The sequence below is a fragment of the Trachypithecus francoisi genome, unplaced genomic scaffold, assembly GCF_009764315.1.
Source record: "Trachypithecus francoisi isolate TF-2019V2 unplaced genomic scaffold, Tfra_2.0 Lachesis_group5, whole genome shotgun sequence".
Lineage (NCBI taxonomy): Eukaryota > Metazoa > Chordata > Mammalia > Primates > Cercopithecidae > Trachypithecus > Trachypithecus francoisi.
The window spans coordinates 122,715,345-122,737,754 of NW_022681470.1; the positions used below are offsets into that span (position 1 = coordinate 122,715,345).

Here is a 22,410-nt window from a genome sequence, read left to right on the forward strand (position 1 = left end):
CTGGTATAAAAATGGCTAGACTGAGTAAATTTCTAAGCTTCTTATCCTCTCAAGCTGGTGTGTTTGCTTTGCCAGAAATATAGCCTACATGTAACTGGAATCTATTCAATTTTAGGGTGTATAATGTAGTTCTGAGATATTCTTCACATAGTTCCAAAGACATAGAATGCTCTTTTCTGAAGATCTATTTTAGCACCAGGGCATCTGTCTTCTGAGGTCTAGGGTTTAGGTCAGGCTTTAGTAACTATTAGGAGGCATGATTGTAAAAAGAAATGCACCTTGTTATGGGTTCAAAATTCCCTGTCCTGGATAACTCTGGATTATTCCAGCTCTAGTCAACTTCTTGGTTTTCATAATAAGGAAAGAGAATTTAACTTTAAAGAAGGTGCCTCTTGACAGAGATTCAGCCTAGGAGTCTTTTTTATGGCCAACATAAAAAAAATGATTCAATACAGACTATCTATTACACCTCGGTTCCAACTATTTAAAAGAAAACTCAAACACTACCTGCCATTTCTTAGGCTAAAAACTATGCTGAACAACTCTATGTGGGTAACTCCCCTACCATATCCACCCTTCTCTAAGACAGGCTATTGACAAAGGGTTGAGCAAGTACTGACTGTGCATGGTGTGTATCTGAAGTTACAGAGGAGGTTAACTGCTTTGGAAACATTGTGCCAGTATTGCTGAAAACCTTCTCTGGGGGTAATTTTAGGATTCACCTAGGAAAGTAACATGGCCTGCATTTCTTCTGAGGAAGTGAAGGTCTGTCAGTCTTCCTTCTATGAGTAAATTTAGAATTAAGAGCTTCAACTGGGGCTTTGTAAGCACTGCTTTCAGGTTGGTAAAGGGCGGGCTTTTGCACCACTCACTGAAAAACAGAAGACACCCAGCAATCTCTTTGTGGCAATGGATAGTTTTTGTTTTATTACCTCTTCAAATGTACTGGATTTTAGTTAACTTTCATTTGTATTTGCCTAACCCTTTCATCTTATACTTTCATTCTCCTTCATGAATAAAACAGCAGTGAAATAGAAATGAGTTAGTTCTGTTTTCTTAGTTCCCATTACACAGTTTCCACTAGGAATTCATTTTTATTAATTTTTTGATAACACAGTAATTCCTAATTTTCTTGCTTCCAAAGAGGCTCGTCATACCTACTCTCATTTGACTCTGGTGCTGTTGGGAAGCTCTTCACATTTTTTCCCCCAAAACTCTCTTCCTCCCGACATATGCTTTCACTGATATTGCCTGTGTCTTTCTGTATTCTTCCTTGACTGTATCCTCCTCTATCATCTGTTTCCATGGTCCACGGTCCACAGGTATAATTGTGTCAGGTTCTTTACCTGCTTCATTCTTTTCACTTTTAAGAATTGTCCACTCCTCTCAAGTCATATTCTCATTTAGAGTGTATGATTTTGAAAGTATAACTAACTTTTCTCTAATTTTTTAAGCTAAATTCTAGGAAATATGACTGAGAATGGCCAAGTTTTCCTTCCTTTGCTTTCACCTCCCAGATTTTGAAAATAGTACTGTCTCCTTATGGAACTGTCATGTTCAGATAACAGTTCTTTGTTAGTCAGAATTAAGTCTAGGGAGACTATTCCCCTCATTGCTCCTTTCAGCTCACAGATGAGCACAAATCAATACTTTTTCTGATTTTCAGCTTTGAATAGAATGAAATTTCTGACAGGAATCTAAATGCCATCCATCCAAATCTTGCTTAGGTAGCAGTTTTATCATCATTATCAATATAGATTAACCTCTTAAGCTCAGAATACTTGGAAATTGTCCTAATTTGGACCAGGATGGTTTCAAGTAAATATATACACAATCTACAAAATGTCCCAAAGCATGCAGTATAATAAGTTTAAAACAAACAACCATTTCACTAGAATTTATTTCACCATTTTCCCAACACAAGAAGAAATAAATCCCTAAATAAGTAAAACTACACTTGAAGAACATTCTGGACACTCAGGGCTTATTCATACTTATTTATTTATTTATTTTTCGAGATGGAGTCTCGCTCTGTCTCCCAGGCTAGAGTGCGGTGGCGCGATCTCAGTTCACTGCAAGTTCCGCCTCCCGGGTTCACGCCATTCTCCTGCCTCAGCCTCCTAAGCAGCTGGGAGGGAGTACAGGCGTCCGCCACCACGCCTGACTAATTTTTTTTGTATTTTTAGTAGACACCGGGTTTCACCATGGTCTCGATCTGATCTCCTGACCTTGTGATCCACCCGTCTCGGCCTCCCAAAGTGCTGGGATTACAGGGGTGAGCCACTGCACCAGGCCCATACTTAGTTTTTAGAGGACTGCTGTGAGATCTACTTTTACAAAATTTCTGTGATTTTTAAATGAGCCATAAATAACTAGACTTGGATTTTAAGAAAACCATTAGTAGTACTGTTCATGTGGCTAGACGGTATACCCTTGTAATGATTTTTTTTCTTTTCCTCATTTATCTTTCAGAAATTTTTCTTTGCTATAATTGTTTTTCTGCTTGCTAGATGTCCATACAAATATATTTGTGTTATCTGCTAAGAATAGAACCTTTTATTGAGTCTGTCCATTACAATCAAGCAAAAAAACTAATTTAAATACTTCGCCATTAGAAAAAAAAATAATGTTAGGGCTGTATTAATCAAATAAATGAATAAATATTTTTATATATTATTTTTCCCCAATCAACTTTAGCCTCCTAGCAGCAAAAATTAAGTGTGAATTTGGATCATCTCTCCCCAGGCCACGCCACCCGTGTTTAGCACAGGGCTTCGATAACGGAATCTCACATAAATGAATTTACATGAGGGAACTGACATTCCTAAATAAGACTGATAGAATAAGAAATGCAGTAATCATAGACCTGCTTATTTCTTGAAATTCTTACCAAGTTTTCAAAAAGCTAATATTTATAATTATTTTTAATAGTATAGTTATGATAGAAGATAAAAAACAAATGTTCAACTATTAATTATCTAAGCTAATATACATCAGTATGATGTATCATAAGAAAATTATGACACTATGTGGAAACGTAAAATAAATGAAAAATATGGAACTCAAAATAATATATATTCATTTTAATGATTCTGACACTAAATAAATAATTAAACATATATGTTTTTATGCTGACACATTCCAAAGACCCATGCAGAAAATCTAACAATAATTTAATCTTAAAATAGCAAATTATTTTCTGTAATTATATTTAAATGAACCACTCCCTAGGAGAAAGGATTATATGGATATTCTTTATCCTCATCATACATTTGTGTACTGAGCTTTTGTTGCTGTAATTGTTTGTTTTCAGTGCGCCTGTATTAATATTATAACCAGAAAAATAAGATAATAAAATAAGCATTTCCATATATCCACTAATAATTTTAAAATAAACTATTCAAAGGAATGAACTATATTATAAAATAAGCTATGCAAAGGAATAAACTATATTCCTTTATCATATTCACTTAACTACAAACTGTGCAATTTGGCAAAAATTAACATTAGTAGAAACTTGGGCCAGCAAGACTGCAGAGAGAGGAGAGCGCTACCTCCACGAGTTACAGAGAAGGTCATGTGAGATGCCACATGTGAGATACAGAGCAGGCCTGGATCATAGCAGGTACTTAGAAATGTTAATTTAGCAGGCACATATTAAGAATCTGCATAGACACATTTGAACGTAGCTCCTTTTATTAACCCTACCCTTATCATAACTCTTGTGAATTCTCTACCCTTTCTTACTATCAACCTTGTCCTTGATATGTTAGAGACAAATAAAACAAAGACATTAAATGACCAAAAGGACATCAGAGTTGTCTGTCACCTCCTTAATAACAAAGATGATTTCACTGGACTGGGCAGACGGTTCCCCATTTTTTGTGTTCATCCTGCCAAAAGGTAATTGTTCTCTTTTATATTAATAGTTCTTGCCAAGTCCAGAGCTATTCCAAAGCAGTTCCTAAATGGCTGCACTTTCCTGTCAGAATGTCCAAATAAGCCCTCAAAGTCTAATTGTAAGAGGACACTGGACAGCCAAGTGAATTCAATGGTATTAAAATAAAGCTTTGAGAAGAATGCGCTCTTCCAGTTCATAAGATAAGCCAGGAATCACTTGCTCTCAAGCTTCCATCATTAGCACCATCAGCATTGACAACAACAAAGCAGATTTTCTTTTGCACTTTCAAGAAAAATGTTAGGAAACATCCATGCCCTGTATCCAACATGTCCTGTTTTACTGTTTTAGAATCCCTTTACATTAGCAGGAAGTCATTTTCTTTCGTTATTTGAGTATATCAGTGTACTTTGAAATCATTCATCCTGCTCAAATGGATTTTTAATTTTATTGTTTTATTATTCATTTGTTTAAAAAGACTCAACACATTTATCCTTAATTATTAGTCATATAGAACAAAATGTGAATAACATCATTTTACCTAGTAAAAGTTTCATTTGAGACACCCGTTCTGGATTTAGAATCAACTCTCTCCCAATAAATTCATACATCTAAGTACAACATGACACTGATTATTACATGTTCTTAGATGTAACAGATGCCTCTAAGTATAACATGACACAATTATTGTACAATATGATAATAACTGGAGTTGGATACAGACCTATACCTCATACTTATAATCTAATTTCCCTCTGCCATTTTGATATTTAAGTTTTAATTTCTAAACAATCTGTGACCAGAACTTAATACAGGTAAATCCAAAGGCAAATGTATATATACCCTGTTTCATCCATCACACTAGGAACAGACTCTTTTGGGAATACTGATGAAAAAAGAAGTATTTCCATTAGAATGTGATGAAATTAAACAGGAAATGAATGGTCTCTAGAACATTTCACTTCCCTGTATATCTGAGATTTTCTGATGTTAATAGTTTGTGGCGGATTGTTGCTGTTTAGGCCTTAATCTTCGCTAAGAATCTTTGACCATTTAAGGGCTCTAACTTCTTGATTTTGTTTTACTGGACTGATGTGCCAAATCTGTTACAAGTTTTTCACTCAGGAAAAAATTCAACAAATAAATGGAGCTATAAGGATCTCTGGAAGTTATACAAACGAAAAACAATGATCCCTCCACATTTATACATTTACGATGGAGGACACTTGATATATTTTTGTAACATTTAGAACTGTAGTACACTTGGGGAAAGAGTTAAAAACATCACACACTGATAGAAACTGCTGTGAAAAACAAAATTTGCAATATGGCACAGCGATGCTCTTTTAACTGTTTCTAAGAAAGGAACGTTTTGTATAAACTGAATTCAATCAATGAGACTGAAAAAAATACGTATTTATGTGAGAAGTATGGTCAAAATCCAAACATTTTAGTTGGAATGCTGTGGAATTGTTACGAACACTTTATTTTTATTTTTATTTTTTTTTTGAGACGGAGTTTCGCTCTGCCGCCCAGGCTGGAGTGCAATGGCCGGATCTCAGCTCACTGCAAGCCCCGCCTCCTGGGTTTACACCATTCTCCTGCCTCAGCCTCCCGAGTAGCTGGGACTACAGGCGCCCGCCACCTCGCCCGGCTAGTTTTTTGTATTTTTTAGTAGAGACGGGGTTTCACCGTGTTAGCCAGGATGGTCTCGATCTCCTGACCTCGTGATCCGCCCGTCTCGGCCTCCCAAAGTGCTGGGATTACAGGCTTGAGCCACCGCGCCCGGCCACGAACACTTTAAAAAAAAAATCCAAATTTAGAAAAGTTGGCAGATCTTATCATTTAAAGGAAAATATATTAAGTGCATTTGTCCTGTGATTTTTATACCCTGATATACTTAGGTTTTATAATCGTTTATAGAAAACTGCATGTTTTAAGACATTTTCTTATAAATTATCTCAATTAAATTTTTGATTTTATTGTTTTGTTATTCATAACAAGTGACTTTCTTAACAATTCTGTAATTTAACTGTAGACAAGTTCTACTATAAAGGAGAGGTAAGGTTAGTTCTATGGATTTAAACAGCAATGTGGTAATAAAGCTTTATGTTGATAAATGTGCTTTATTAAAAAGAAATATTTTATTATCATTCAAAATCTGAGATTTATGGGAAATTCATTTTAGATACTTGAATTTACTTACAGTTGTTAGCAGAATGAAAAATTAAGGAGAGACAGAAAATGATCTTTCCAGTTCTACCCAGTTAAAAAACAAAACAAAACAAAACCACGGATCTGTTTGATAATCTCTAGCCCACTAACATGACACTCCTAGGTCAGTTCACATCTCTGCCTTTCCTGCCTCCTAACTAGTCTCATCATGTCCAGTGTTGCCTAACTCTGACCCATGTACAGTCAGAGTGATCTTTCCAAAATGCAAGTCTGACGCTGTCAGTTCCCTGCCGAAAACTACTCAAAGGTTCCCATTTCCCTTAAAGGTAAAAGACTAAATTTATAAAGCACTCTTCAGCCTAATCTTTCAATTCAAAACTACCTTCACTCTTTCTTCCTCCAAAAAAGAACCTCAGTTATCTCAACATGTTCTCTCTCCCTTCGAGGCTTTTGTACATGTGTTTTCTCTGCCTCCAACTTTCTCACACCCTTATCTGGCAACTCCTTATTCATCATTCAGGTCTCTGCATAAACATATCCTTATTTTTCCTAGATTAGGTTATATGCCCCTGCAATGGCTTTCTATACCTAACCTTTATATCATTTTATTATGCTCTCTTTGTGACTGTTCCTGTCATTGGCTGTAACTACATGAGAAAGGGATTGTGTTTGCCTTGCACACTGTGGTCTCTCCAGGGCCAGGCACAATGTCTGGTGATAGTAGGGGCTTAATTAACTCTTGTTGAATAAAAACATCAATATCAGTTAATCTTTCAAGACATATAATATTTCAGTTTAAAGTTTTTTTAAACTGATAAGCACTATATACTATAAATTACAGGGGTCCTCAACCCCTGGGCCACGGACTGGTACTGGTCACTGGCCTGTTAGGAAACCAGCCACACAGCAGGAGGTGAGCGGTGGGTGAGCATTGCTGCCTGAGCTCTACTCCCTATCAGATCAGAGGCGGCATTAGATTCTCACAGGAGCGCATGTAAGGGATCTAAGTTGCATGCTCCTTATGACAATCTAACTAATGGCTGATGATCTGAGGTAGAGCAGTTTCATCCTGAAACTAACCCCGCTCCCACCTAGGTCCATGGAAAAATTGTCTTCCATGAAACCTGTCCCCGGTACGAAAAAGGTTGGGGACCACTGCTATAGGACATAATTTTGTTAATGTAATAATTTCATATATTCATTAATTCAGCCAGAGATAAAGTTAAAGATGTTATTTTAAAATATACTTTCTAAGAAAAGTATGTTTACAATTAAAAAAACCCAAAAATTTATCTGAGGAAAAGTTAGTTGTAAAAAAATGAAATACAATCATCTGAAAAACAAAATGAACTTAAAAAAAAAACATGTTGTTATTCTTTTGCTGATGGAATAGTGTGCTCCTTTGTTGATGGTTTTAGAATAGCTACAGAAGATGGGGATAGCAAAGATATAGGGAATAGGCCCTGAACTGATTTTCTGCTCATTCAAACCGCTGTTCCTTTCCTTCCTTTGCCAACTCTTTATAAATGGAAGAGAGAGGAAAGAGGAGTAGTTAGGAGAATCATTAGAAAGCATTATCAAATGCTTTTGAAGAATCGAAATCCAAAACAACAAACTGAGGCTAAAAAACCAAATGGTCACTGACAACTTCATTGAAACTGAGCTACCAGAGGGGCATCAGAATGTGACACTGGTTCTTTAAAACACTCTTTCAACATTGGACAGACCAAAAGTAAATGAGAATATAACTTTAAAATGAAGCAATATCAAATAACACTAATTACCTGTTCATAATAATGGATATTCTCCTCAGCCATATCTGTAAATGCTAACTTGATATCATTTTGCATATTTTGTTTCCATCTTTCCCAATCTGCTTTCAGGGCATTATTAGCGCATTCCACTTTATCTTCAAGTTTTCCAATCTCCTCTGGAAGCTGAATTAGGTCACAAAGAGAGACAAATTGACCTATGTATTATTTCCATTAGGTGAATTCATCAAATATAAGTTGAACAAAATACCAAAACAGCCTAAGCATAACTCTTTTTTGTTTTTAATCACCAGTATTTACCATATGTACTAACTAAAGTAAAAAGAACACAGGGTTCAGTCAGGGTTGTTGCGTACAGTTCTATGGCTGGCCACCAATTAACACTTGACCTTGGCTAAGTCTCTCAAATCCTGGGCTTCAGTTTCACTATTTATAAAACAAAAGCAACTGAGCCAAAAATTAACTCCAAAGTCTTTTGTATTAAGATTCTCCTTACAACTACCATTTCTGGTGATAATATTTACGTTAAAAAATACAGTTTCAGTCACTTCAGTTTCCCAGTTCTGGTCCTCATTTTTCAACTCTTTTTAGCAGAAGGCTCAATTAACTGAGAGGTTATAACAGCCATACTCTAGTCCCGCCTGGAGGCCCAAGGGATTAACTTGTAAACTTTACTCAGATAGCCAGTAACAGAGGCAAGTTTATAGCACAAGATGCCCAAATCCTAGACCATGAGCCACTGGACAGACTTGGTGTAATATTTACCCTCTTCCCCACTTTATCAGCCTTTGAGTATGTAATCCATTGATTTATTCTTTTATATTTGGCATATTCATATATATGTATTTATATATTTATATTATAGCTATTCATATATTCAGTGTGTATTTACTAAGTGTCTTGTCTGTAGCAGGCATTTGTCTAAGACCTGGAGATTGAGTAGTGAAGAAAATACACAAAAATCCCTGTTTTTACCACAGTTTAAACTCTACTGGGGAGAGAGAAACTACAAGCAAGGTAAATAAAAAATACCAACTGTCCGCTGGTAATAAATGCTAAAGGGAAAAATGGAGCAGAAAGGTAGACAGGAAATGTTAGGATGCTGCAATTTCAGGTAAGGTGGCCAGGGAAAGCCTAAATAAGTATGACTTGAATAAATATCTGAAGTAGATGTGAGAGTGAACCATGGGATTCTCAGTAGAAACACATTCCCAGGAGAGGACACACCAAGGGCAATGACCTGGAGGTGGAAGTATGCCTAGATGATTTAAGAATGGAAAGACCAGCACGGTTGCAAGAAAGAGAGAAAAAAACGAGGGCGGGGGAAAGGCCTGGGAAATGAGGTTAGAGAAACAGTGAGTGGCCAGATCATACTGAGCCATGTAGTCTACGGTTAAGGTTCTTGGATTTTATGGAGATCCAAAGCCAGGAAGATGTGAGCAGAAATGACATCATCTCTCTCATGTTTTAAAAGGGGCCTTATATGTACCACCATTTCAAGACAAAGTATTTGTAAGAGGCCATCTTTTAAAAAGAATTTCTATTTTAAGATGCTGAAATGTAAAAATGTCTTAGAACCAATAAAATGTTACTTCCGATGCTTGTCTGAATTAGCTCCTTTTTAATATGAAATTTCACTTCTGTTCTTATTTCATAGCAGCTGTGTGTGCTTTCGTTTCTCAAATAATAGATATTTGGTATTATATAAAACTTGCATTACCAATGTGAGATCTATTTCAGTAGAAAGCCTGACTTTCATGTTTGTGTCTGTGTTTTTTCACTCTCTTGTTTTGTTTGTAGGGTCAAACTACATCAGTGAGAATACTTTATGGGACTCTGTAGTCTTCTGGGTAATTATTTTGCTAAATCTTAAATAACATGTCCAATGGGATGTTATTGAATAACTAATAATGACAGGCTGTGGATGCTTGGAAATAGGCACCTATAGCCATGATAAAATTGTTGAAAGGTCAAAGTCAAATAGGATCTGGGTCTGCTAGGAGACCTTAGGGATGTTAGAGAGCCTCCTCTGGATTGTTGGATGGAATCTTGCCATTTGCATAGCCAGATGGGGATTATTAACATAATGTCTCCATCTAGGATCAAGGGGTACATACATCAATTATAAACACAGTGTTAACTCTCCTCTGCTTAGGTTTTGCAGTTTAAATTGCCACGCAGTGGTATGGAATGCTGATAGAATGGTTCTACTGAAATTGGCTTTCAGGAAACATAGTATCTAAATCACATAGTCTATCTTTGTCTTCTTCCTGATGCAGCTTAAAATGGTGTCCCTGCCATAAAGGATTTACTACAAAGAGTTTTTCCACGTCAATCTGTAAATCCCCCTCATTAAAGCCTTTGAAGTGGTGGTCTGGTCAGTTGGTGGCTCTGCTCTAACCAGCAGGTACTGTGTTCCTAGAGAAGAACTTAAGAACTCACTCTCAGAACTTTGCCTTCACTGTCACCTACAGAATGGATTGTAGCCTTATCAGTACAGCATTGGGATTAAGAGGACTGACAGTGGGTTAGCCTGGTCTCAGTTTAAGTCACACTTCTGTCGTTTACAAGTTATGCGACATTGAGTAAGACTATCTGTTGAAGCCCTAGTCTTTATCTGTAAAACAAAGGTAAAAATAATAACATGCATTTCATTGGGATTCTTATAAAAACTGCAGCATGAAACAATGACCATTAATTGACTTACACAGGGCCTGAAAATTTGCCTACTAAATGTTCTCACCATCACCATCACCATCATCATCAGTTGGTGAAACTGACATTAATTCTTTCTCTTCTTCTGGTATTTTAGTCTCTGGTAATATGTCATTCTTCTACCAGTGTCTAGGTCTTAAGCCAATTTCTAGTGCTATTTCCTCAATCTATTTTCACCAGTGTAGAAAATGACACATATGCTTTAAATATGTATGATGAATTCTTGTCATTTTTGGGTGACTATATCAGGTTTTTTGTTTCTTTGATGAGTTATTCATAATTTTAGTTGGAAAAAAGGAAGGTAAAAAAATTAGGTATTTCCTCACAGTGAATCATCTTCCCATAATTTCAATTCTAAGAAACACTAACATAATAAGCACAAAACAACTAATTCAAATTAGGAATGATCTGCACTACATCTTTCCCAACAATTTACAAAAGCATAATATAATTAGGTATCTTTCCCCTTCGCTGACTTCAATTTTACTAAGTTCTTTGGTACAAAGACTACGCATTCTGACTGTGCCATCCATTCAAGTTCTAATAGAACATATATACTCAACAAAAGTTAACTTGAGGGGGAGAATAGCCCACTGGCAGGCTACAGAAGTCCTTCTGGTGTTTTATTGTTCCCTCCAACACCACATGTCAGGTTTCAATAACTCTAACCACAGGAAATTCAACTCATTTACTGCAAAATAGCATGGAAAAGACTGGGCTAGATAGGATTTAAGGCTTGGTGTTATTCTTCTTTTCACAAATACTGACAGCAGTTTAGCCCTCTGTTATTGGAAAAATTGAAGAAGCAAGCAACCCTTGTTGCCTGCAAAATGTTGTAATGCCAAAATATGTAATAATAAAAGACTGTAAGATAGTGAAAACATGCTTTATATTTAATAATAAGGCTAATGGGTAATTTCTAGCTTCAGTTATATTCAGCTAGAAATTATCCACACAATTAATTAATCCTAAAAGCTCAAACAAAACAATATGTTTCTACAATGGTGAGTACATGTCTATAGTAACAGTAACAGCAGTAATCATGACTATTTTTTGCATTGTATCATGGGCCATTGTTTTAAGCTATATGCTTTCCATACATTATTTCACTTAATCTGCATAAGCACGTTACAAATGTGGTATTATCTTCCTATTACAAGCTGGGAAACCAGAAAAAAGAAAAGAGATTACATAGCTATTTGTGGCATATCAGGGATTCAAACCAATGTCTGCCAGTCAAGGCAGGTGCTCTATTCATACTGACTGAATAGCACCAGCCAATAATTGGGCAAGCTTGTCTGTGGCTTTCAAGGTTAAACTGATATAGCTGTTATCTCAAGGAGTTTGTAATCTATTAGGTACAGGTACGCAAAAGTAAAGCAAAAACCAAAGGCTATAATAAAAAGTAGAATGGCATACCATAATGGAAGGAAAAACGTAAAAGTGGTATTTACAGATACAGAATGGAAGATTAATTCTGATTGTGGGGTAGGGGACATTTTGACTTTTAATTAACTAGTCAGTGACTGGGACAAGGAAACACCTATCTGAGGATATGATATGAACACAACCACATAAATATATGCTACAGAGTGTGATAAAAGAATGGGCAAGAGGCTGGTCTGGAGTTGGCAAGGAGAAGCATGGGAAATGCAGCTGCAAATGCAGATTAGAGACTGACCAGTAAAGGCTGGAAATGATATTGAGCATGAAAAGGATTTTGCAAGAGATGGTAATACACTGAAGGTTTTGATCAAGGCAGAGCTGTACTTCAGCCAGATTGAGTCAGAGGTATGCGGAAATTGTTAAGAGAGAAACAAAGGAGGAGAAGAAAGGAAACCAGTTCATCTAAAATGGGACTAAGGAATCAACAATAAAAATCAATAGGGAGGATCTGGTTGGTTCTCACTCATTCACCCAGCAGCTTCCACTCAGCATCCATCTAGTCTGCGTTAGGAACGAAAATGGAGGGGGAAGAGATGGACCTTGCTCTCACAGACTGATGCCCTTGGGGAAAAATAAGTAAGTAATCAGGAAAAGGAAACTTGAAAGGCATTCATGCAAAGCAAATTGCAGACGTTAGTTCACAGAAGCATGTTGACCTTGGAGTTTCTGAAGAACTACAGATGGTTCTTTAAGGTTGATACCTATAGTACAGTACGAGTAGATGAAGAGCTAAGGAAAAGGACAGAGAGGCAGGCAGTGCCAGGTCCTACAGGGATTTCTCCCGCAGGTTGTTTGGATTTTCATTGAAGACAAGTGGAGGTGCTGAAGGAGTTTAAGAAAGAGGACTAGAGAACAGTGGTAAATATCAGACTCCTGATGCCACAGAAACTGAAAAGCAGCAACTGAAATGCTGGGAGGCAGAGTCAGGAGGGTCTAGCCTTGACGTAGATGGTGGGCACTGGGAGAAAAGTCTGCATTGCTGATAAGGTTAACTGGAAGAACAGGTATCGCAAGGTGTGATAGGAAATGATGGCCTCAAGGCTAACAGTGGTAATACATTCACTGTCCCGAATAGTATTGCAAAGTGAGGGACACTGTTATATAAACATTCAAAACCATTCAGTTGCATACAGAGCAAACAATTTTTGGAGGCTAGCAGGAATCAAGATTAAAGTTAAGCTTTGAAGCTTCCAAAAAGACTTTGCTACACTAATTTGGATGGTTTGGGCAGGCTGGGAGATAATACGGATACACCAATTGACATACCGATTGCACCAAAGCAGAGCTGACATTTTAAATTTAAAAAATTACGGGTATATGTCTAAGGAAGTAAGTAAAACTGATGTGTAGCTCTGCTCTTTTGGGAGAGACCTCTCTCCATCAAGGTTTTTTATTTGATGTTTCAATGATGCTTAAACTGCTTTGGAATTCTTGTTTGAACTAAAAACAGTAACGTGGTTCATTTGGAAACTGTTAAAACATTTGATCCTCTAAAATGAATGACTAATCCTCCTCATTCAAACACATAAATATATACATCTGTTTTTATTTGTTGACCCTGACCTCTCTGATACCCCTTTGGAAACAATTACGGATGCTCCTGACTTACTTATGTGAAAGAAAACAAAAACTCCAACCTGAACCCCAATTCACTATGCCAAAAGAAAAACATTAAGCTGAAAGCTGAGTCATGCAAGAAGCTGTCTTTCCTTTTGTTCCTAAGCAGATACCTATAGATAAAAAGATTAAACATCTCCACAGGTAGCTACTCTAAGTTCACCTTATCTTATGTAAAGTGCCCATTCACTGAGGCTAAGAGGAATACATAACTAATTACTCCCCTACCTGCTCCTTTTCTCTTGCAACAAGTGGATAACAGTACCCTGCCTATTTCCCCTCCAGCCCACTTTTCCCCTTTAGATACTGAAGCCTTCAAAATCATCTTTGAAGAAAGTTACAGGCCACAGACTGTCTCTGTGATTCCATGTTTATTTCTTCCACTCATGTCCCTAACCTTGGCAAAATAAACTAAACAGATTAAGACCTGTCTCAGATACTTTTTGGGCTACACCTAAATCCCAATAAACCCACTGTTAGTTGAAAATATTGTAAGTCAAAAACGTATTTAATGCTGGCAACACAGCAGACGGTCTCCAATTTAAAATCATTCAACTTAGGATTTTTTGACTCTAGGATAGTGAGAAAACCAAACACATTCAATAGAAACTGTAACCCCACCTTAAAGCTGAATAATCCTAAATGGAACCATCAGAATTCAGGGACCATCTGCATTTTGAAGTGCTAAGCTTTCAGGGCTATCTGAACAGTGTAAACCATTTTACTGGTTATAAGTCATTCAAATGTCATTCACATTTAATTAAATCAAGTTAGTAAGAAATGCAAACAAATTCAGGAAACTTTGTAGAGTCATGTGCCACACAACATTTCAGTCAATGACAATCTGCATATATGACAGTGATTCCTTCCATAAGACAATCATATGGCATTTTTACTGTACTTTTTCTATGTCTAGATACACAACTATTTGCCATTGTGTTTCAATGGACTAAAATAAAATGCTGTACAGGTTTGTGACTCAGGAACAGGCTGTATACCACAGAGCCTGGGTGTGCAGTAGAGCATGACATCTTGAGGTTGTGTAAGTATACTCTACAATATTCGCGCAATGATGAGAATGCCTAAAAACACATTTTTCAGAACATATCCCTATCATTTAATAACACATGACTGTATAGTAATTGAGTTATGTGATGTTGAGTTGATGTGAAAAATAACTGAAAATTTTTCTACTGAAGTCCAAAGACGAAGAAGGAAACATTAGGGAATTCTGAAGCAGCTCATGCTCACCAAGACAACTACTTTGTGAGAATTATGAAGTAAAAATATGAAGTTTATTCACTTAGCTAATAAATATTTTTCCCGTCTACTATGGGCCAGGCACATGGTGGATGTCATGAGAGATACAATGTAATAAGCACATAGTTCCTTGAGGCACTTGAAGCTAAATAAAACGCTATTCTTATACTTTTAAAAAAACTTTTATTCTTATAAAAAACAGTATTCCTATACTTTGGAGTTTTCTTTTGTTCATTCTAAAAAAAAAAGAAAAAAGGGCAGGAATAAATTCTGAATTGTTTTTAGTTATAACTATTTTTCCTGAGAGGTGAACATGACCAAACTTTGGTAAAGCTGACATATTTCTCTAAAAAGTATTATTATTAGTCTTAAAAAGTGAAAACAGAATTTGCTGATTTCTGAGAAGAAACAAAATTACAGGGAGAAAAAAAGAAATAATTTTTAAAAAATCACACTACAAATAAGTCCATCAATAACATATTAAATGTTATTTCATTATTTCTTACCCATGGACAGTACAGTATAAGAGGCAGCATCGAGTGGATGAATAAAAGATGCATGAAGTTCATGTCATGCCCCATATTGGAGGGATCCCAATCCAGCTGAAGGTCATTTCCTCCCTTTCTTGTTAGATCAGGCTTGCTTTTTCTGATTCAGCTCAAAGTTATCTAAGGAATTGTTGTGGGAAGTCAGGTACCCCGAATGGAGGGACTGGCTGAAGCCATGGCAGAAGAACATAAATTGTGAAGATTTCATGGACATTTACTAGTTCCCCAAATTAATACTTTTATAATTTCTTATGCCTATCTTTACCGCAATCTCTGAACATAAACTGTGAAGACTTCATGGACACTTATGACTTCCCCAATCAATACCCTTGTGATTTCCTATGCCTGTCTTTAATCTCTTAATCCCGTCATCTTCGTAAGCTGAGGAGGATGTATGTTGCCTCAGGACCCTGTGATGACTGCGTAAACTGCACAAATTGTTTGTAGAGCATGTGTGGTTGAACAATATGAAATCTGGGCACCTGGAAAAAGGAACAGAATAATAGCAATGTTCAGGGAACAAGGGAGATGGCCTTGGACTCTGACTGCTGGTGAGCCAGGTGGAACAGAGCCATATTTCTCTTCTTTCAAAAGCAAATAGAAGAAATATCGCTGAATTCTTTTTCTCAGCAAGGAACATCCCTGAGAAAGAGAATGCACTCCTGAGGGTAGGCCTATGAACGACCCCCGTGGGGGCCGCCTTCTTTTACGGTTGAAGCCGAAGCGATGAAATAAGCCCCGGTCTCCTGTAGCACTCCTGGGCTTATTAGGATGAGGAAATTCCCGCCTAATAAATTTTGGTCAGACAGGTTGTCTGCTCGCAAACCCTGTCACCTGATAAGATACTATCAATGACAATGCGTGCCGAAACTTCATTAGCAATTTTAATTTCACCCTGTCCTGTGGTCCTGCGATCTTGCTCTGCCCCCATTTGCTTTGTGATACTTTATTACCTTGTGAAGCATGTGATCCCTGTGACCGACACCCTATTCGTACACTCCTTCCCCTTTTAGAAATCGCTAATAAAAACTTGCTGGTTTTACGGCTCAGGGAGCATCACAGAACCTGCCAACATGTGATGTCTCCCCCAGGACACCCAGCTTTGAAATTTCTCTCTCTTGTACTCTTTCCCTTTCTTTCTCAGACCAATTGATGCTTAGGGAAATAGAAAAGAACTCACGTTAAATATCAGGGGTGGGGTTTTCCCCGATAGGCAATGGTCTGATGATTAAAAGGGTCAAAACAGATGCACTGGGCTCCATAAGCACTGGCTGCACTGTGAACCCTGGTCATCATGCTGTGAATGTTTACAGGTCACATGGGCAGGTGGGAAAAGTAATGTGATAAATCCAAGCATTATTGCCAGAAAATAAAAACTATATTCTGTTGGCATGGACTCATGGGACCATTTCTAGAACTGCATAACAGAGCACTGTTTTAGTACTATTCCATTTTTAAAGAGCATATGACTGCTAACATCACCACTGGGGCACTAATCTCACAAGCCCATTTAATCATATTGGAAGTTTTTCTCCTTATACACTCAACACTGACTTTTGGTAAAACTAATCCAGAAACATAATATTCTAATAATTTTCATTTAAAAGTGCTTTTATAAATTCTAATTTAATATTATCTTTACAAATTTAAACTTTCAAGAACATATCTTCACATAAGCATAACCATCAGAAAGAGACCTAATATTAAAGTTGCATAAATCTCTGAAAATATGGTTTATTAGCTTTTTCAACCAAATGATTAACTGGAATGTGAAGAGCAAAAAAAAAAATCACACACACAAAAATAATTTTATTAACTTTATGGAAAAGATTAAAGTGATAGAACATTTTGGAATCTCGTTAAGAGAATAAAGATATATTTTCTTTCTGACAAAATATGGTCTTGGAAATTGTATCACAAATATCTACATATAACTATTACATATGAGAACTGCATTCTCACAAGGTTAGAGTAGCAAATAAAATATAGAAAATATTTTTTAATTGTTAAAAAGAACATATTCCACAAATCTAAGTTTCCAAAAATGCTTTATAATAAATAAAATTTGGAGAAAAATTTAATATATGGGATTACTAATAAACTGAATAAGATATAAAAAAAGTGTATCCAGAGTGCATACATTTGATCTAATGCTAAACATTTAAAAATAACTGAGCTTTTCCTCTTAGAGATTAAAGTGTGTTTAAAGATGACTGGGTAGTCTTTTGCTCTTAAGACTTAAGTTTGATACTCTGATGCTATTTCTCTCAATATATGTCTATTACAGAGGCAGGAACTTTACTTTCAAATTTACTAATAGAAATACCAATGATGTCATTGAATTCACTTGACTATCCTATGGCCTCTTACAAATGGTGAGAGCTTACTTGGACTTTCGAGCAGGAGACTGCAGCTATTTACGATTTGCTTTAAAATAGCTCTGGACTTGGCAGGTACTACAAAAGAGAACAATTACCTTTTGGAGGGATGGACACAAAAAATGGGGAACTATCTACTCAGTCTAGTGAAACCAACTTTGTTATCAAGGAGATAACAAACAGCCCTGATCTTAACATTCTTGCTGGAAGGCCTTCTGATCATCTTAATGTCTTTGTGTTTCTTTGTCTCTAACATATCAAGGATAACTTGATAGTAAGAAAGGGTAGGGACTTCATGAGAGTCATAAAAGTAGGGTTAGTAAGGGTAGCTATGTTTCAGCAAGTCTATTGCATATTGCAGATTCTTAACATGTGCTTGCCAGATGAACATTTCTGAGTACCTACTATGATCAGGCCCTGCGTCGTATGTCACATGTGGCATTTCACTTAACTTTCTCTGTAGCTCTTGGAGGTAGCTCTCCGCCCCTGCCCTCGCACTCCCAGTTCAGCTGGCTTACCTTTCAGTAATGCAAAAGCAGAATTAGGCATGCGATGCAAGTCCCTATGACAGTACTGCAGGCTAGTTCTCAACTATGCTTTTCTTCCTCCTAATTGTTTAGCAAACTCCATCTAAGGATTTTTTTTTTAAGTTCCACAATGCATGTGCAGGATGTGCAGGTTTATTACATAGGTAAACGTGCCATGGTGGTTTGCTGCACCTATCAACCGATCACCCAGGTATTAAGCCTAGTACGCATTAGCTAGTTTTCCTGATGTTCTCTCTCCCCACCTCCCCTGCCAACAGGGCCCAGTGTGTGTTGTTTCCCTCCCTGTGCCCACGCGTTCTCACTAGTCAGCTCCCATTTATAAGTGGGAACATGTGGTGTTTGGTTTTCTGTTCCTGTGTTAGTTTGCTGAGGATAATGGCTTCCAGCTCCATCCATGTCCTCGCAAATGACAAGATCTCATTCCTTTTCACAGCTGCATAGTATTCCATGGTATATATGTACCGTATTTTCTTTATCCAACTTAACATTGATGAGCATTTGGGTTGATTCCATGCCTTCCCTTTTGTGAACAATGCTGCAATGAACATACATGTGCATGTATCTTTATAACAGAATGATTTATATTCCTTTGGGTATATACCCAGTAATGGAATTGCTGAGTCAAATGGTATTTCTAGTTCTAGGTCTTTGAGGAATCACCACACTGTCTTCAACAATGGTTGAACTAATTACATTCTCACCAACAGCGTAAAAGTGTTCCTATTTCTCCACAGCCTCATGTGCATCTGTTGTTTCTTCACCTTTTAATAATTGCCATTGTGACCGTCATGAGATGGTATCTAATTAGTTTTGATTTGAACTTCTCTAATGATCAGGGATGTTGAGCTTTTTTTATGTTTGTTGGCTGCACAGATTTTGTCTTCTTTTGAGAAGTGTCTGTTCATATCCTGTACCCACTTTTTAATGAGGTTGTTTTTTTCCTTGTAAATTTAAGTTCCTTGTAGATTCTGGTTATTAGACCTTTGTCAGATACACAGACTGAAAGCATTTTCTCCCATTCTGTAGGTTGTCTGTTCACTCTGGTGATAGTTTCTTTTGCTGTGCAGGAGCTCTTTAGTTTAATTAGATCCCATTTGTCAACTTTTGCTTTTATTGCAATTGCTTTTGACATCTTCTTCATGAAATCTTTGCCCATGCCTATGTTCTGAAGGGTACTGCCTACATTGCATTCTAGGAATTTTATAGTTTTGGTTTTTACATTTAAGTCTTTAATTCAACTTGAATTAATTTTTGTGTAAGGTGTAAAGAAGGGGTCCAGTTTTAATTTTCTGCATATGACAAGCTCGTTCTCCCAGCACCATTTTAAAAATAGAGAATCCTTTCCCCATTGCTTGTTTTTGTCAGTTTTGCTGAAGATCAGATGGTTGTGGGTGTGCAGTCTTATTTCTAAGTTCTCTATTCTGTTCCATTGGTCTGTGTGTCTGTATTCGTACCAGTACCATGTTGTTTTGGTTATTATAGACTTGTAGTATAGTTTGAAGTCAGGTAGCATGATGCCTCCCGCTTTGTTCTTTTTGCTTAGTATTTTCTTGGCTATATGGGCTCTTTCTTAGTTTCATATGAATTTTAAAGTAATTTTTCTAATTCTGTGAAAAATGTCAATGATAATTTAACTGGAATAGCACTGAGTCTAAAAATTACTATGGGTAGTATGGCCATTTTCACAATATTGATTCTTCCTACCCATGAGTATGGAATGTTTTATCCATTCGTTTGTGTCCTCTGATTTCCTTGAGCAATGGTTTGTAATTCTCCTTAAAGAGGTCCTTCACTTCCTTTGTTAGCTGTATTCCTAGGTATTTTATTCTTTTTGTGAAATTGTGAATGGGAATTCATTCATGATTTGGCTCTCTGCTTGTCTACTGTCAGTGAATAGGAATGCTTGTGATTTTTGCACATTTATTTGTATCCTAAGACTTTGCTGAAGTTGTTTATCGGCTTAAGAAGCTTTTCGGCTGAGAGGATGACGTTTTCTAGATATAGGCTTGTGTTATCTGGAAACAGAGACATTTTGATTTCCTCTCTTCCTATCTGAATATTCTTTATTTCCTTCTCTTGCCTGACTGCCCTGGCCAGAACTTCCTAAGCTGAACAGGAGTGGTGAGAGACGACATTCTTGTCTTGTGCTGGTTTTCAACGGGACTGTTTCCAGATTTTGCCCATTCATTATGATATTGGCTGTGGGTTTGTCATAAATGGCTCCTATTATTTTGAGTTATGTTCCATTCATACCTAGTTTATTGAGAGTTTTTAACACGAAGGAATGCTGAATTTTATCAAAGGCCTTTTCTGCATCTATTGAGACAATCATGTGGTTTTTGTCTTTGGTTCTGTTTATGTGATGGATTACATTTATTGATATGCATATGTTGAACCAGCCTTGCATCCCAGGGATGAAGCCTACTTGATCATGCTGGATAAGCTTTCTGATATGCTGCTGGATTTGGTTTGCCAGTATGTTACTGAGGATTTTCACATTGATGTGCATCAGGGATACTGGCCTGAAGTTTTCTTTTTTTATTGTATTTCTGCCAGGTTTTGGTATCAGGGTGATGTTGGCCTCATAAAATGAGTTAAGGAGGAATCCTTCCTTTCCAGTTGTTTAGAATAGTTTCAGTAAAAATGGTACCAGCCTCCTTTTGTTCCCCTTGTAGAATCCAGCTGTAAATCTATCTGATCTTGGGCTTTTCTGGTTGGTAGGCTATTTATTACTGCCTCAATTTCAGAACTTATTATTGGTCTATTCAAGGATTCAACTTCTTCCTGGTTCAGTCTTGAAAGGGTGCGTGTTGTCCAGGAATTTATCAATTTCTTCTTGATTTCTTAGTTTATTTGCATAGAGGTGTTTACAGTATTCTCTGATGGCTGTTTACATTTTTGTGGGGTCAGTGATGATATCCCCCTTCATCATTTTTTTATTGTGTCTATTTGATTCTTCTCTTTTTTCTTCACTACTAATAGTCTATTAATAAAAAAAAACAAAAAACAAAAAACAGCTCCTGGGTTTCTTGATCTGTGGAAGGGTTTTTCGTGTCTCTATCTCCTTTAGTTACACTCTGATCTTGGTTATTTCTTGTTTTCTGCTAGCTCTGGGGTTTGTTTGCTCTTTGTTCTCTAGTTCTTTTAGTTGAGATGTTAGGTTTTTGACTTGCGATTTTGAGATCTTTCTAGCTTTATGAAGTGGGCATTTAGAGCTATAAATTTCCCTCTTAAACACTGCTTTAGCTGTGTCCCAGAGATTCTGGTACGTTGTTTCTTTGTTCAAAGAACTTCTTGATTTCTGATTTCATTTCATTATTTATCCAGGAGTCACTCAGGAGCAGGATGTTCAATTTCCATATAGTTGTGTGGTTTTGAGTGAGCTTCTTAGTCTTGAGTTCTAATTTGACTGGGCTGTTGTCTGAGAGACTGTTATGATTTCAGTTCTTTCGTATTTGTTGAGGAGTGTTTTACTTCCAATTATGTGATCGATTTCAGAGTAAGTAACATGCAGCACTGAGAAGAATGCATATTCTGTTGTTTTGGGGTGGGGGATTCTGTATATATCTATCAGGTCCACTTGATCCCTATCTAAGTTTAAGTACTGAATATCTTTGTTAATTTTCAGTCTTGATGAACTATGTAATATTGACAGTGGTATGTTAAAGTATCCTACTATTATTGTGTGGGAATCTAAGCCTTTTTGCAGGTCTATAAGATCTTCTTTTATGAGTCTGGATGCTCCTGTATTGGGTGCATATGTATCTAGATTAGTTAGCTCTTCTTGCTGAACTGAACCCTTTACCATTATGTAATGCCTTTCTTTGTCTTTTTGATCTTTGTTGGTTTAAAGTCTGTTTTGTCAGAAAGTAGGATTGCAACCCCTGCTTGTTTCTGCTTTCCATTTGCTTGGTAGATTTTCCCTCACCCCTTTATTTTAAGCCTATGTGTGTCTCTGCCTGTGAGATGGGTCTCTTGAATATAGCACACTAATGGATCTTGACTCTTTATCCAGCTTGACATTCTGTGTCTTTTAATTGGAGCATTTAGCTC

At 36.8% G+C, this 22,410-nt stretch overlaps 1 protein-coding gene across 1 annotated transcript in view; it reads right to left on the minus strand.

Annotated features, from left to right (window-relative positions):
* The window catches only part of SNX7 (sorting nexin 7), a 110,527-nt gene that overhangs the window by 15,186 nt on the left and 72,931 nt on the right, over positions 1-22,410 (minus strand). Inside the window, exon 8 of the mRNA XM_033197013.1 lies at positions 7,858-8,010. Coding sequence (XP_033052904.1) covers positions 7,858-8,010 — 153 coding nt within the window. The remainder of the gene's footprint in view (positions 1-7,857; positions 8,011-22,410) is intronic.